Raw genomic sequence first — 13,072 nt, forward strand, 5'->3', positions numbered from 1 at the left:
GTAAAACTACAGCCTGTGGGTTTTTGTATATTCTTTTTGTAATTTTATTCTGTACATTGAGTGTAAATAATATATTGCTTCATTGCTATGCAGTGTAAAGCAATGCTCCTGTAATTCAGTTAAAGGGCAATACTGTAAAAAAATAATCGACCATAGTTTATGGTTTATTTCTGATTTCTGATAGAAATGTGTACCTTGATGAATAAGCTGATTGTGATTTAAAGATTGCATTCATGATGAAGATGCACTGTATAGACTATAGTTAGAAATTAGAATTAATGTTTTGTGCTTGTTTTGTTATAGCACTTGCATTATTTACACATATGGCCATGTATATCATTAGAGTGTGAACTGAATTAGTAATAGTCCTGTTGTTTACAGGCTAGGTTTTTTTATGGGATCGCGAGACCTGGATTTCTTCCTGACGAGGAAGATGGCGAGCCTTTCCCTTTGAACCGAACCACAGCCATTCCGAGTTGGCCCAGAAGGGCAGGTTGCTCTTCTCTCACTAACAATTGCAACAGTGCGGTAGGACGAAATCGCACCAATCACAGACTTTTGACCTATTGGATTTGACTTGACTGAACACTGACTATTAAGTCGGCAAGACTGACATATCTGAGCTCAGATAGGATTCTGATTGTTATTATTATTGCTGTCACTGTATTTTATTTTATGTTTTCATTTCTGTTCATGAAATGCTGTTAAATTGTTGCTAAATAGTTTAATACAATTCATAGCAACTTTACCTGTGGCTCCAGTCATTCTTCTCCACGCAACTCACTTTATCCCTCCTACGAATCTAGCTATTGGCCCATTCTCTCCATCTTACTTTAACTTTCCCTACCCTATCCTGTACTTGGCTACAGAAAGTGGCGAGCCAGCCAGGAGGGTTTGTAGAGTTGTTAGTCCAACCAAAATTTAATAAAACATTTAAGAGTGCCTGGAGCTTCACAGTGACTTGTTTTTTTCTACTGGTACTTTTACGTGTCCTAACAATGGAAGTTGTGAAAACAGAGAATGTTAAAGTTCAAAATGCTGTCTTGGTCAGTGGTTTAACTAACACAGACATTGATAAAGACATAATTGAGTTCTTAGAAGCTTTCGGTCCTGTCAGTAGGCAGATTAAGTTACCAACTGGTGGTCAGATTATTGTGGAGTTTCAACATGAGGCTACTGCTAAAGAACTAGAGAAAAGATATTTGCCTTATGACAGACCTTGCACTTTGAAACCAGAAGTTGTCTATCACATTCAAGACCTAGCCAGTGCGTATAGCATTGAAACCAGCGCATCAGCTACTGTAACTTACCTGTCACAGCTTAAAGATGTGGCAGCACGAAGCAACCGATCCTTTAAAGACCTTTTGATGGATGAACTAGCTAAAATTGGGGAGTCATTGGGAGGGGATGTCCACACAGTTGAGCCTTCCACTGAACAAGAGCCAGTGCCCCACAGTGATGAGGCCCTACCTTCTCCCCCTTTAACACCCAATAGCAACCATGTAAGTGCCTTGAGTACTCACCCACCGGCAGAGGCTGAGAAACAAACCCCTCAGATTCCCACTAACCTTCTAAGTACACCTGAAGTGCAGCGGGTTATTGTAGAGCACATTGTTAAAAGCAGTGAAGTTGTTTCCCCACCAAACTCGCAATACAGACTGAAACCTTTTTCAGGAAGAGTTCCACATCCTCCTTTCGAAACTGACTATGACACTTGGCGCAGCAGCGTAGAGTTTTGCTTGACTGATCCCTCGCTCACCGAAACTCAAGTTGTGCGAAAGATTGTTGAAAGTCTTTCACCCCCTGCAGCGGACCTGGTGAAAGCTCTTGGTCCAAAAGCAACCCCCAAAACTTACCTTGAACATCTTGATTCTGCCTATGCAACTGTAGAAGACGGTGACGAACTCTTTGCTCGCTTCTTAAACACCAATCAAAATGGAGGTGAAAAACCCTCACATTACCTGCAAAGGTTGCACACAGTGTTAAACCTAGTCATAAAAAGAGACGGAATTGCTTGTAGTGACATCAATAAACAGCTCCTAAGACAGTTTTGTAGAGGGTGTTGGGACAGCTCATTGATTGCAAACCTTCAACTTGAACAAAAGAAAGACGACCCACCTCATTTTGCAGAGCTACTCCTCCAACTACGCACCGAGGAGGACAAACAGGCAAGTAAAGCAACCCGCATGAAACAACATTTGGGGATCCAAAAGACTCGTGTTTATTCTAACGTGCAAACCACACGCTCTCAAGGTAGGAACGATTATGAGCATGAAATGGACAGCAATTCGTCTGACCTCCAGAAGCAAATTGCTGACCTCAGGTCTCAAATCGCACAGCTCAGAGCTGACAAAACAGAGAAAAGATTGCAGAAACTTCAAAAGGAAGCAAAAAGGAACACAAGTACCAAAACTCAGAACAAGCTGGAACAGATACCACAAATTGCTGCAGTGTCAACCAAACCCAAACCTGGATACTGTTTCAAGTGTGGAGAAGATGGTCATATCGCTTCCAGCTGTAGTAATGATCCCAACCCAGCATTAGTAGCAGCTAAAAGGAATGCCCTCAGACAAAAGCAGCGAGAATGGGAAATATCCAGACCAGTTGATGAGTCCTTTAATTTAAACTAGAAGGAGCCCCTGTCGCGGGACAGATGGGTGCTAAATCTGAACCAAGTCCCACTAAGAAAAAGACAACAAAAGCCCAATGTGAAACAGCTAATGTTCTTCACTCAGTGCCTAAACTTCCCAAAAGACTTGTGGGTAGAAAATGCACAGCCAGAGTTGTTATCAACGGCGTTGAATGTAGTTGCTTGCTCGACTCAGGCTCTCAAGTAACCACTATTGCCAAATCCTTCTATCAAGAACACTTACCTGATCATCCTATAAAACCCATCAGTGATCTCCTAGAGGTTGAAGGTGCGAATGGTCAGACAGTCCCTTACTTGGGATACATTGAGACGAGTATCATGTTCCCAAAAGATCTCGATCAGTCAGAGCTTGAACTATCTACTCTTGCCTTAGTTGTCCCTGACATTCGCTCAAACTCAGACACACCTCTACTAATTGGTACAAATACACTTGACCCCTTATATGAGCATCTTTGTGAGAGCACCTTACCTGACTTTAAGGTACTCCCTTATGGATACCAACAAGTGCTAAAGACATTAGCATCCAGAAAAAGACAAACTGACAGTGGCAAGATCGGCTTGGTAAAACTTCAAAGTAGAACCCAAGAAGTCCTTCCTGCAAATCAAAAGCTACTAGTGGAAGGCTTTATGCATGCTAGCCACGCTAAGCCTGAACAGTGTGCACTTATTGAACAGCCCACTACCGGCTCCCTACCTGGTGGTGTGTTTGTAGATTGTTGCCTTATATCTCTGCCAAAGCACGGACCTTATAAAGTTCCTGTGTTGCTGAGAAACGAGACTAACCATGACATTACACTGCCCACTAACTGTGTAATTGCTGAGTTAGTTGCCCCTGACTGTGTCATGCCATGTCCTGAGCCTGAGAAAGGTGACCAAAAGGTGTCTGCAACGTGTAACTCTCAGCAGCAGACTTCAACCTCAAGACCCCCTCTCAGTTTCGACTTTGGTGAATCACCACTATCTGAAGAGTGGAAAGAGAAGATAGCTGAAAAGCTAAATACCTTCTCTGATGTTTTCTCACACAATGATCTTGATTTTGGGCATGCCACACATATAAAACATCACATCAACTTAAAAGACGGAACCCCCTTCAAACAGAGATCTCGCCCGATTCATCCCCATGATTACGAGGCAGTTAAAAAGCACTTACAAGCCCTCTTAGATGCAGGAATAATCAGAGAATCTGAATCTCCATTCTCATCACCGATAGTGGTGGTCCGCAAAAAGAATGGTGATGTGCGGTTATGCATTGATTTTAGGAAGCTTAACTTGCAGACCATCCGCGATGCCTATGCCCTGCCAAACTTAGAGGAGTCATTTTCTGCTCTTGCAGGATCTCAGTGGTTCTCTGTGATGGACCTTAAGTCAGGGTACTATCAAATCGAGATGTGTGAAGAAGATAAGCCAAAGACAGCCTTCGTGTGCCCCTTCGGCTTCTACGAATTTAATCGTATGCCCCAGGGAATAACAAATGTCCCAAGCACTTTCCAAAGGCTTATGGAAAAGTGTATGAAAGACATCAATCTGAAAGAAGTGTTAGTCTTTTTGGATGATTTGATAGTCTTTTCCAGTTCCCTTGAAGATCATGAGACCCGACTCATTCATGTTCTTGAGCGACTCAGAGAGTACGGGCTGAAACTCTCGCCCGACAAATGTCGTTTCTTCCAAACATCAGTCCGTTATCTAGGCCACATTGTATCTAGAGACGGCGTAAAGACTGACCCCGAAAAAACTGAAGCACTCAAGACTTGGCCGAGACCCCAAACCTTAAAAGAACTCCAATCGTTTCTTGGTTTTACTGGTTATTACCGGAGATTTGTCAAAGATTACTCAAAAATTGTCAAGCCCCTCACCTCCCTCACAGCTGGCTATCCTCCGAGACGAAAGCATTGTAAAAACTCACCCAGTGATCCAAAGTATCTTAACCCCAAAGAACCCTTTGGTGATCGTTGGGGACCAGAGTGCCAGAAATCGTTTCAAACTATTATTGAAAAACTCACCACCTCACCAGTCCTTGGGTATGCCGATGCAAAGCTACCTTACCTGGTACACACAGATGCCAGTACAACCGGACTTGGGGCAGCTCTTTATCAAGTGCAGAATGGAACCACACAGGTTATAGCCTATGCAAGTCGTGGTCTATCCCGTAGTGAAGCTAGATACCCCGCCCACAAGTTAGAATTTCTAGCTTTAAAGTGGGCCATAACTGACAAATTTCATGACTATTTATATGGGAACACATTCACAGTCATCACCGACAATAACCCATTGACTTACCTTCTGACCACAGCAAAGCTTGATGCCACGAGTTATCGTTGGTTGGCTGCATTGTCCACCTATAACTTTGACATTAAGTACAGAGCTGGGAGACAAAATCTTGATGCAGATGGACTATCTAGGAAACCACATGACAAACCTGAAGACGATCCAGTTTTTATTGAGGAATGTCAACGCATTGACAAGTTCAGATCCCATCTCTTGTCCTCAGTCAAAGATGTCGAGCTCCAACTTCAATCTGATACTGTGATGGCAACCTGTCAAAGACATATGGCCTTGGACCAGACTGAACCCTCTTGTGCTCTAGTCCAGTCACTTGCCATGTCTGCAGTTGCCATTCCAGACATGTTTCAAGAAGAAGGCAGTGATAACAATCTCCTAGCCTTACCCAGATACACCCATACTGATCTTGTCAACCTGCAGAGAAAAGATCCAGCCATTGGTAAAGTCATCAAGCTGCTGGCAGCTGACTCACGTCCACCAGCCAATACTAAGTCTGAGTCTCACGATGTTCTCTTACTTTTAAGGGAGTGGAAACGTCTTGACCTCCAAAATGACTTACTGTACCGGAAACGCCAGTTGGGGCCAGAGACCTTGTTGCAGTTAGTCCTTCCTGATTCCTTACGCCCTACAGTTATGCTCAGTCTTCATGACAACATGGGGCATTTAGGGGTCGAACGCACACTGGAACTCATTCGGTCACGTTTCTACTGGCCAAAAATGGCAATTGATGTCGAAAAGAAAGTGAAAGCTTGCGAGAGATGTGTCCGTAGAAAAGCCCTGCCAGATAAGGCCGCTCCTCTGGTAAATATTAAAACTTCCAGGCCCATGGAGCTAGTCTGCATGGACTTCCTCTCAATAGAACCAGACAGTAAAAATACTAAAGATGTCCTAGTGATCACGGATCATTTTACAAAGTATGCTGTGTCCATTCCAACCAAAGACCAGAAAGCCACCACCGTTGCAAAGAACTTATGGGATAACTTCCTAGTTCATTATGGCTTTCCAGAGCGACTTCATAGCGATCAAGGGAGAGACTTTGAATCGCGTACAATCAAAGAACTGTGCTCTCTGCTCGGGATCCGCAAAGTTCGAACAAGTCCTTATCATCCTCGTGGCAACCCTGTTGAGCGATACAATCGCACGTTACTCAGTATGCTTGGTACCTTGAAAGACACTGAGAAACATCACTGGCGTGACTTCGTAAAACCACTTACTCACGCTTATAACTGTACAAAAAATGATGTAACAGGCTATTCTCCTTATGAGTTAATGTTTGGTAGACAGCCTCGCTTGCCCATTGATATTGCCTTTGGCCTGCCACAGCCAAACAAACCACAGTTGACTCATTCTCAATACGTCAAGCAGTTGAAAAGCTACCTCGAACAGAGCTACGAAATAGCCATCAAAAACTCCCAGAAAGTAGCTGACAAAAACAAGAAACAGTTTGACAAAATCATCCGTGAATCCACACTACATGTGGGAGACCGAGTCTTGGTTCGAAATCTCCGCCTGAGAGAGAAGCACAAATTAGCGGACAAATGGGAGCAAACGGTATATATCATCACCAAACAAATGGAAAACTTACCAGTATATACTGTAAAACCGGAAAACGGAGATGGACCCAACAGAACACTCCACAGAGATCTGTTACTTCCCTGTGGATTTCTCTCACCAACAGAGCATGAACCAGAGCGAGTCACAAAAACTAACAGACCACGCACAAGACAAAGTTCAGCTTTGGAAGTTGACTCCGACCAAACACTTGAGGAAGAGGAAGATGAGTTTTATTACCCTGAACCTCCACAAGTGAAAGACAGACATTTCTACCAAGTATGTGCCATGCCGCCAACACAAGGATTCAAACAAAACAAATATCCTGTAAATGATAACGAACAACCTAACACATTACCGGACATGACAGACTTAGCTGAAAAGGAAACTGAGAACGAAACTGAAACAGACTTACCTGAGCAGGAAACTGAGAACGAAACTGAAACATACTTACCTGAGCAGGAAACTGAGAACGAAACTGAAACATACTTACCTGAAGGTGAAATTGGAAGTTCAACTGACACCAACTTACCTCAAATGGACAGTGAAACAGACCTACATCAGACAGAACGTGAAAGTGAAGCAAACTTACCACCAAGTGAAAGTGACACAAGCCTACAAAACAACACACCAAGTGAGTCTGAAACAGACACTCGAAAAGACAAAAATGTTTTGTTGACCAGTTTGTCAGATTCACCGTTGTCAGAGAACTCAACTCATCAACTTTCACCTGAAAGACAAGTTGAAAACGATGATGAACCTGAGACCTTGCAAACAGAAACACAGATCAGAAGATCTGAAAGAATTTGCCAACCGTCCCAAAGACTCACTTATCCTCAGCTAGGTAACCCACTAGTAACAGTGGTTAAATCACTCTTTCAAGGATTGAACAAAGCTTTCATCGACTCCCTTGCTCATGATGTTGACTATTCCTCTAGAGCCATGCACGGGGACGTGCATGAGATTTAAGGGGGGAGGATGTAACCCAGTGAGTTTACACAACTCAGTAACGCACTACAACATTGTTATTGTTAATTGTGATTCATCATTACTCTGTTAATCACTGAGTTGATCAAAAGTAAATCAATAATAAAAGATAAATACTATAAATATAAGAATAAAACCCAAAGAGTATATTTAACACCCCTACTGGTTAGGAAGGAACAGGCCCCGCCTTCCCCTGCTCTGTACCGTCACGTGCTCAGACACAGAGAGAGACGGAGGTGCATGAGACCATCGCTGATTTTCACCGCCAAGCTTTTTGCTGAAAAATAACTATTAACTTGATAAATTGAGCAAATATCCATACTGGAGATCTGCATGGACCTTGGAGAAACGGACCTGATTTGTTGTGAACATTTTGGACCTTGAAACCATCGCGGTGAGTCAGAAGCTGTTAAGCTAACCTTGAAGCTAAAAAGCTAACAAGAAGTTAACGGGGAATATAATGACCCAATTTCAATGTTGTAGATCTGCACGGGAGCGGATGACGTGGACAAGATCCTCTCTGAGAGTTGAACATTAGAAGTGTGCTGGTGAGTTAAACTGGGACTGGGCGAATCAGGCTAATTGAAAAGCTAACTAGCCTGGTGCTTATAGCTGTAGCTGTAGCTGACCACGTTTTCACTGTGGGAGAACACACGGGGTTTCCCACGGAGTTCAGCCATTCTGAGCACTCAGCTTGTGTGCTGATGATATTCTAGTATTACTTGTTGAATATTAAATGCACTAAAATAAGATGATGGAATAAGTTAATTTTGATCTTAAAGGTCATGAATCTACTTTATTTTTGTTACATTTGATGCTCGAGCGGCACTGGATAGATGTCCGTGTGTATTCTTACTGTGCTGATACGTTACCACATACTGTAAAACTACAGCCTGTGGGTTTTTGTATATTCTTTTTGTAATTTTATTCTGTACATTGAGTGTAAATAATATATTGCTTCATTGCTATGCAGTGTAAAGCAATGCTCCTGTAATTCAGTTAAAGGGCAATACTGTAAAAAAATAATCGACCATAGTTTATGGTTTATTTCTGATTTCTGATAGAAATGTGTACCTTGATGAATAAGCTGATTGTGATTTAAAGATTGCATTCATGATGAAGATGCACTGTATAGACTATAGTTAGAAATTAGAATTAATGTTTTGTGCTTGTTTTGTTATAGCACTTGCATTATTTACACATATGGCCATGTATATCATTAGAGTGTGAACTGAATTAGTAATAGTCCTGTTGTTTACAGGCTAGGTTTTTTTATGGGATCGTGAGACCTGGATTTCTTCCTGACGAGGAAGATGGCGAGCCTTTCCCTTTGAACCGAACCACAGCCATTCCGAGTTGGCCCAGAAGGGCAGGTTGCTCTTCTCTCACTAACAATTGCAACAGTGCGGTAGGACGAAATCGCACCAATCACAGACTTTTGACCTATTGGATTTGACTTGACTGAACACTGACTATTAAGTCGGCAAGACTGACATATCTGAGCTCAGATAGGATTCTGATTGTTATTATTATTGCTGTCACTGTATTTTATTTTATGTTTTCATTTCTGTTCATGAAATGCTGTTAAATTGTTGCTAAATAGTTTAATACAATTCATAGCAACTTTACCTGTGGCTCCAGTCATTCTTCTCCACGCAACTCACTTTATCCCTCCTACGAATCTAGCTATTGGCCCATTCTCTCCATCTTACTTTAACTTTCCCTACCCTATCCTGTACTTGGCTACACTAACTAATTTGTTTCCCCTGTTTCATGGCTGAAATATGGAATGTTTACCAGAATTACCCACCAGTTTTCATTGAGCTCATCCGCTTCTCCTGTAAATCTTCCTTTGAACACTCAACCAACTGCTCACTCTTCATTCTTTATTTCTATGAAAAAACCAGTCTCCCTCAAAATTTCTCCCTACGGTCTTGCATTAAGCTATCACACTTGGCAAAAATCCCAACTTGGATCCCCTGGACTAAGTGCTCTCCCCTCTCTCCCATGGTCCCATGGCTTCTTGGACCCTGCTGATACTGCGTTTCAGAATGCCACATCAACCTCTCCAGACGTTTTTTGCTGGGGGGGGGGGGGGGGGGGGGGGGGGGGAGAGAGGTTTGTGGTGGTAATCTGATCCAGTGCCCCTTGGCTCACACTCCTCTTCCTTAGCTCACATCGTTAAATTATTTTACCTAGTGGGTCTCCTTGGAGCTTTGGCCAGGACTGAAGCCTTTTCCCTCTTAAACCAAATTAAAACTTACCCCTTTTAATTACTTTTTGGAAGGACTTTTTAATCACCCTTTAGCAACTGAGACATAGTTAAAAGGTTATTAAATTTGAAGTAATAAGAGCATGGCTGTCAGAATGTGCAGCTGCAGATTGTGTACGTTTTTTGTGAGGACCCAAATGCAGACAAAGGAGGCTAGACTAAAACTTAACAAAAAGCGAGCTGTTTATTATGGAAGCTGAAAACCATAACTCACCGAGCAGGGCCCATCCACTTAGTCATTTCTCGAAATTACCCTGAGTACTTGGTTTTCTTATCTCACCACCTAATAAGCCCGTTCTCTTAAGATAACCCTGGTGGAAAGTCATAACACTTCTATTACTTGCTTGAAAAATTTAAAGAAACTCAAATGGTAAATGGACTGGTTCTTATCAGTGTTGGGCAAGTTACTTTGAAGAAGTAATTAATTATAATTACTAGTTACTTCTTCAAAAAAAGTAACTGAGTTAGTTACTGAGTTACAAGATTCTAAAAGTAATTAATTACTTGAAAAGTAACTATTGCTTATGTTACGCCCTAGCTGGGCCTCCTGAAACTGCCCTTGTGTGGGTGTGGTTTTTCTCTCTGTCTCTTCCTCTCTTGCTACACCCCTCTGTCTCTCTCTCACTCTCCTGTCTCCCCAGGACACAGCTGCTCTTGATTAGCCTCGTTGGCCACCTGAATTCAGTCAGCAATCACTTCTGAGGCTATTTAGGCTGGGGATGAGCTGTGAGCAGGGTGGTTTTTTGCCGGTGTTCCCACATTGGGTGTCAAAGGTGTTGGGAGAGATCCTGTTGTATGGAAGCAGTGTGCAGTGTAACTGCTTCTCGTGAGTAGTGTAGGCTACTGCTGCCGAGGCCTAGCTGCTGCTAGTGACAGGGTGAGCTTGTGGGCCCCTGGAAGTGCCTCCTTGTGGTGTGGAGTTTTTTGTTTGGTTGTTGTGTTCCGTGTTGTTGCAACCTTTTTCCTTTTTCCAAGTGTTATTGGTAAAACGGCGTTGCCGGCTCTTTATGTTAAGATTATCTATAATAAAGACTATTTTATTTTGTTTCCGGACCCATTTGTTACTGGTCCCCTCACTCGCATGCCTAGACCCCCGCGTAACAACTTAACTTTAAAAAATATGTTTAAAATACACAAAAGGAATATAATCTTGACACAGTGAATACTTCATATTTATGGTAGGTTCTGCAAATCACGTACTGAATTATTCTGAATTTATAAACAGCAAAACACTATTCTACGGAAACTGCCATCTGAAATGTCTTATAGAAGTTATAGTATATTATATATAAACGTACCTGTCCGCTTGTTAATTACATAATCACGTGGAAGCAAGGACCTCGCAGCACAAGCATACTCCCAATTGTAAGATTGTGCTGTACATTGTAAGATTGTGCTATTGTAAGATTGTGCTGTACATTGTTATATATAGTGTATTTTTTTTTATTAGTAAAAAACGACAAGAAGTCACAAGCAAAAGGAGAAGACACCATGGCACATGTTTAAACAAGGAAAGTTTATTTATCTAATAAAATGGACATAACATTATTTTTTTCACCCAAAAAACACCTATTCAAAGCACCATATCAGCCCGATATCATACAGTACTGTCACATGAAACAGAAGCTCTGCAGAGCGGCCAATCGTAATGAAGCAGGTCATTATTTGTTCTTGATTCAAGCGGTCCTTATATTTTTAGCCACCAGATCTCGCTAAAGAGGACAGTTTTGAGAAGCTTCAGTACTTCGGAACGCTTCATTTGGCCATCACCAGTATTATATCTAAATCTTTCACTTTCCTGTTGCTAATAAAATTCTAATTCTTTGGTAATGATTTGCTTCCAGACTAATGCCATTACCGTTTCAAACAGTGATGTGCGCACTCTTTGCGTAGCCTCAGATTTCACTTCCTGTTTACGTTCCGTAAATGACGTCACGTCGATAAGGTTAGAGAAACCGTTTCAAAACCTAAACAGCAGAGAAGTTGAAAAATATCCCATCATTACTGAAACACATTCTGTCTCACTTGCAGACTGGAGCACCGGTACGAGAGCGGGACCTTCGGTTTGAGCTGTATCGCTCAGATTTAAGAACGAAGCAAACTACCCGGGCTGCTAAGCGAAGCTAACGCTAATATTTGAAAGCTAGGTATTTGAAAACGAAAACAATACAACTTCAAGACAGTGCCCAGTTTCTTTAAGGATGGAGAGCAAATACAACCTTAAGAGTCCAGGTAAGCCTGATCCCAAAACAACTTCTACAGCTTTCAGAACCCTAGGATAAATCCTACAGCTAAAATCCAACACTTTAATGTTTCTTAATTAGCTTAACTGTTATTAGCCTCCGTCCCAATCTAAATGTTTACACTGGCACCTTTATTTGGTATTTTTTCTGAGTTCTTCCTGTTGTGTGGGATGCTTTATTTATTTATTTTAAACTCTTCGGTATTCAGAGCAAACCATCTCTCTTTTGAAACTGTACCGGCTGGCTCTGTCCCTGCACTTTTCGTGTTGCAGAGTTCTTTGACGTTACACACGTAATTAAGGACACGTCTGCGTGTTCAGCGTTGTCGTTAGCTGCTTGTGTAATATTAGTGATCAAGGAGACGATTTAATCGGCTGATTTTGAAGGTTGACTTTAAGAAACATAGGAAGAATGCTGGTGGTGTGCAACCCACAGCAATAATACGTAATGTTTATTTAAAAAAAACGTTTTAAAACAGTATATGTATTTTTATGACTTTCACTTTCGTAAGAAGAAGATTTAAATGAGTCACGGAAATGGGAATGAAAAATATTGTGCAGTTTGCAGTATATTGCACAAAGTCTTTAACGCCGAATATAAATCATGTCTTATGTCTGTTGTGATTATGATAGTTGCATTTTGCGTGCATGGCTCAAAGCTGTTCTGGCAGGGTCAAAACTTGGCCAGCTGTCCAAAACCTTTTCACTGATCCCTGATAATGAGTGTTTAGAGGTGAGCCTTACTTATAGTTTCTCAGTTTTCACTGGGACAGAAATGAACTGAAATCAGAAACATCTTTATTTGTGCCCACAAACAAGGAATTGGACTCCAGTGTTCCAGGTTAACTGGTTTTTACGTTAACTCTCTGTGTTCCGCAGATCAAATGGTCTTCTCACTTTGCCAGTGTGTCTTGCGGTTTCACAAGATTAAAGACCTTGGCAAGAAAGGGCAACATCTCCAGCTCGTACAAATGCCTATGTGTCTCAACATTAGCTTCAGGCAACAATTAAATTATCTCAATTTAAAAAAAAAGAAAGAAAGAAAGTCTACCGCTATTCTTTTTCCTCTGTCTTTCTGTAACATAAATAA

General features: G+C 41.7%; 2 protein-coding genes across 2 annotated transcripts in view; both read left to right on the plus strand.

The window, feature by feature from the left end:
• The first annotated feature begins 998 nt into the window (after positions 1-998).
• Positions 999-8,938, plus strand: LOC148098584 (uncharacterized). Its single transcript, XM_087852876.1, has 3 exons — positions 999-1,941; positions 2,736-7,862; positions 7,952-8,938. The coding sequence occupies exons 1-2, from the start codon at positions 999-1,001 to the stop codon at positions 7,448-7,450; spliced, it is 5,658 nt and encodes a 1,885-aa protein (XP_087709002.1). The 3' UTR covers positions 7,451-7,862; positions 7,952-8,938.
• A 2,725-nt stretch (positions 8,939-11,663) lies between these two features.
• The window catches only part of ube2j1 (ubiquitin-conjugating enzyme E2, J1), a 29,644-nt gene continuing 28,235 nt past the window's right edge, over positions 11,664-13,072 (plus strand). Inside the window, exon 1 of the mRNA XM_006796287.2 lies at positions 11,664-11,972. Within this exon, the coding sequence (XP_006796350.1) occupies positions 11,942-11,972 (31 nt within the window). The 5' untranslated portion in view covers positions 11,664-11,941. The remainder of the gene's footprint in view (positions 11,973-13,072) is intronic.

This window comes from Neolamprologus brichardi, chromosome 15, assembly GCF_056152115.1.
Source record: "Neolamprologus brichardi isolate AB-2024 chromosome 15, ASM5615211v1, whole genome shotgun sequence".
In the NCBI taxonomy this organism is placed as follows: domain Eukaryota; kingdom Metazoa; phylum Chordata; class Actinopteri; order Cichliformes; family Cichlidae; genus Neolamprologus; species Neolamprologus brichardi.